The 3,572-nt window shown below is 42.5% G+C and overlaps 1 protein-coding gene across 1 annotated transcript; it reads right to left on the bottom strand.

Moving 5' to 3' along the window:
• Positions 1-10: 10 nt before the first annotated feature.
• Positions 11-3,036, bottom strand: LOC121963379 (tubulin beta chain; the record flags this gene model as incomplete). Its single annotated transcript, XM_042513665.1, has 2 exons — positions 11-2,505; positions 2,982-3,036. Coding segments are annotated over 2 exons (888 nt in total), but the record flags the coding sequence as incomplete, so codon positions are not given.
• Positions 3,037-3,572: the final 536 nt, after the last annotated feature.

Genomic DNA, 3,572 nt, shown 5'->3' with positions numbered 1-3,572 from the left:
AGGAAAAGAATACTGATAGTCCCACCTTTTCACAAATTTCACATTAACTCTGAGAGTGGATTTCCAGAGCTGATAAATAATGGAAAAAGTAAAGAACACTCTTAAAAGCAGAAAAAAAACACTGATAATGGCATGATTTCGCATTTCTGGAGCTCAAGTTCGAGGTTCCAGACCTGGTTTTCCCCCAAAGCAACCGCTGTAAGGTAACACTTGGTATTCTTTGATATCACCTTGTTTAGATGTTTTAATGCTGAATTTTTTTTTAAAAAATCCAAAGTTGAACTTGGACTATGTGCTAACGTTGCTCTGAAAATCAGTGAAGAAGCACAAATATTTCTTTTTCCACTGCAAAATACTGTTTGTTATTCAAGAGGTAATTTCATACTGATAATATTTGGCAAAATTTAACTGCTTGTCTGAATTGAGTGTATAGAAATGTTAAATCAGTCATTTAACCATTTAACACACTTATTGTGTTAGGTGGAATTAACAAAATAAAGACGCCACGATTTCTTTTAATAATTTTAGTTTCTGTTTTTCAGAAAAAAAGGAGAATATGATCCTATGTGATTAAAGTGAAGTCTAAGTACTTCAGATTTGTTCATTTGCTGAAACTTGTGATCTCAGCATTAAAAAAAAGAAAAAGTTTGGGAGTTTGGGAGGTTAGTCTTGCTCAAACCGAACAAACAACATGGCGTCACAATAAACTGTCAACCATGGCACATTAATTTGGTCACGTAATTTTCATTTTGTTCCTCGTCCTGCTTCTCTTTCACTTCTCTACCTACATTCATCTTTCATTCTTATTTCTCCTCAGTTTCCCTCTATTAACCCTTTCAGACCCCCTGTGCTTCTCTAAACAGCCTTCCTTATCCGTTCTGCTACATTCCTTAATTTCATATCACAATGATTTTTCTTTTTTCTGATTTTTTTTGTAGGTTAATAAAGGCAAAGTTCAAATCCTCTGAAGTGGGGTTGCATGATGCCCTTATTTAGGATCCATATTTAGTGTATTACATACAGTAGATACCCGCCCCTTAGTTTGGAGAATTAGGCGTGTGGCCGCATTCTCTTCAAAGCCAGACTCCATTAAGAAAAACAGCAATTTAACATCACTAATCACAGGAGCTGCTGGTATACCGCTGCCTGAATCAATGAGTTTGTTTTGGTTATTGAGTGACTTTGGAGTTTTTAAGGGTTTATTTTGATTAACTGAAGTCACACAAAAGCAAAAACAAACTAACTTACTTAGGCAGCTGTTGGCCGGCAGCTTCTGTGTTCAGCAAGCTAAAATAACTGTTTTTGTCAATGGAGTTTGGTGCCACTGATTAGAGCATAGAAACTGTAACAGTTTCCCCATCAGAAAAGGCTGTCTGCATGGAGGTAAAGTGCTGAAAATATTCTCAGTTTGGCATCCAATTTAATTGATTTGGGTTTTTTTAGGTGGCTAAAATATCTTTTGCTGCTGCAGATTTCACAGCAGTACATTGCTTAACTTCCATGTTTGTATTTCTGTCTGCTTCTCCAAACTGGCGTGCCGACTGACACCTACTGTCTGTAACACACTGACCATGAATAAGTACGTCATACAACCCCGATTCAAAAAATCAGAACTACTCCTTTAACTTCATCTTTTTCCTCAGCTCATGAAGCGTCATTCATTGTTACTTTTTTAGGCATCCTCCTCCACCTCCTCCTCAAACTCTCCCTCCTCCTCAGCCGTGGCGTCCTGGTACTGCTGGTACTCGGAGACAAGGTCGTTCATGTTGCTCTCTGCCTCGGTGAACTCCATCTCGTCCATGCCCTCGCCGGTGTACCAGTGGAGGAAGGCCTTGCGGCGGAACATGGCGGTGAACTGCTCAGAGATGCGTTTGAACAGCTCCTGGATGGCTGTGCTGTTGCCGATGAAGGTGACGGCCATCTTGAGGCCACGCGGCGGGATGTCGCAGACGGCCGTCTTCACGTTGTTGGGGATCCACTCCACAAAGTAGCTGCTGTTCTTGTTCTGGACGTTCAGCATCTGCTCGTCCACCTCCTTCATGGACATGCGGCCACGGAACACGGCGGCCACCGTCAGGTAGCGTCCGTGGCGAGGGTCGCAGGCAGCCATCATGTTTTTGGCGTCGAACACCTGCTGGGTGAGCTCAGGCACCGTCAGGGCTCGGTATTGCTGGCTCCCCCTGCTGGTCAGAGGGGCAAAGCCAGGCATGAAGAAGTGGAGACGGGGGAAGGGCACCATGTTGACAGCCAGTTTCCTCAGATCGGCGTTAAGCTGGCCGGGGAAACGCAGGCAGGTGGTCACGCCGCTCATGGTGGCTGAGACCAGGTGGTTCAGGTCGCCGTAGGTGGGCGTGGTGAGTTTTAGAGTGCGGAAGCAAATGTCATAAAGAGCTTCGTTATCAATGCAGTAGGTTTCATCTGTGTTTTCTACCAGCTGGTGGACTGACAGCGTGGCGTTGTACGGCTCGACCACGGTGTCCGACACCTGAAGACAAACAAAGAACACTGAGAGTTATGGAAGGACCTCCTTTCCCTCCAAGCAGAGGACGAGATCAACCGCGATATGACAGAGAGGGTAAATGATTGTCATTGCCATTGTTATTATTTATAAAGTGCTGCCAACACAGACATTTGTCACACAAGAGGCTGAATCTGTTGTGTTACAAGCCTCTGTTGATTCCTTGGTGACAGCATGCTATTTAAAATCACGATGCTGCCGTTGTTAAGTTCTGTGTAAAAATGCAAACGAGGCTGACAGGTCACACTCCATTTAAGCAGCTTTCCTGGCTATCACCGTTTCATGTTATGTGGTGCTCCGGTGCACTGAAATAGCGTGGCCCCTGTGTGTCTGTGACTGCAGATGTGGCCCCTGATTACTGCTGATTACTGCAGATTTCTTTTGCTCCACGATCATCCTCCTCAATCTGCCTGCATGCTCTCCCCAAACCTCTCCCGCTATCACTCAACTCCCTCTGCCTCACCCTCCTCACCCATCTCCACCTCTACTCTCCTTTCATCACCTGAGTCTGCATCTGTCTGTGACAAATCATAACACAATATACTCCTTCACATTAAAGTCATATATTTGTCTTTTTTGAGGAAAAGGATACCTTACCTATTTGAAGAAACAATGAATCACCTCACACGTGTATATAAAGATACATAAATTAAAACATTATTGTTGTGGATATTGCTGGACTTATCACCAAACAACATTACAGGTAAAAAGATAAGCTGCTATTTAATGTTAATTTGGCATGTTTTAATATAAAAATGAATATTAATAGCAAGGACTGACAGGATATCATCATTCAGATTCCTCCGCATATAACCATTTCCTCTTTATGCAGAAAACACTAAAGAGAAACATAAAACTACTACTTTATATTGTGTCTTCTCTGGAGCAGCAATTAAGGATGGTATTAATATTTTATTTTTACGACCTACAGGAAACATAATGGAGACTAATGTCTGATTCACAACAAGGCTTCTACAACTTAAAGTGAGAGGGATTTAAGACTTTTTAACACTGCTTTGATGCCACTTGAATTGAAATTTAAGACCAGTTTTAC

The sequence above is a fragment of the Plectropomus leopardus genome, unplaced genomic scaffold (genome assembly GCF_008729295.1).
Source record: "Plectropomus leopardus isolate mb unplaced genomic scaffold, YSFRI_Pleo_2.0 unplaced_scaffold11060, whole genome shotgun sequence".
Lineage (NCBI taxonomy): Eukaryota > Metazoa > Chordata > Actinopteri > Perciformes > Serranidae > Plectropomus > Plectropomus leopardus.
Note: the sequence above shows the minus strand (reverse complement) of the source record. Positions and strands in the feature narration are given on the sequence as shown.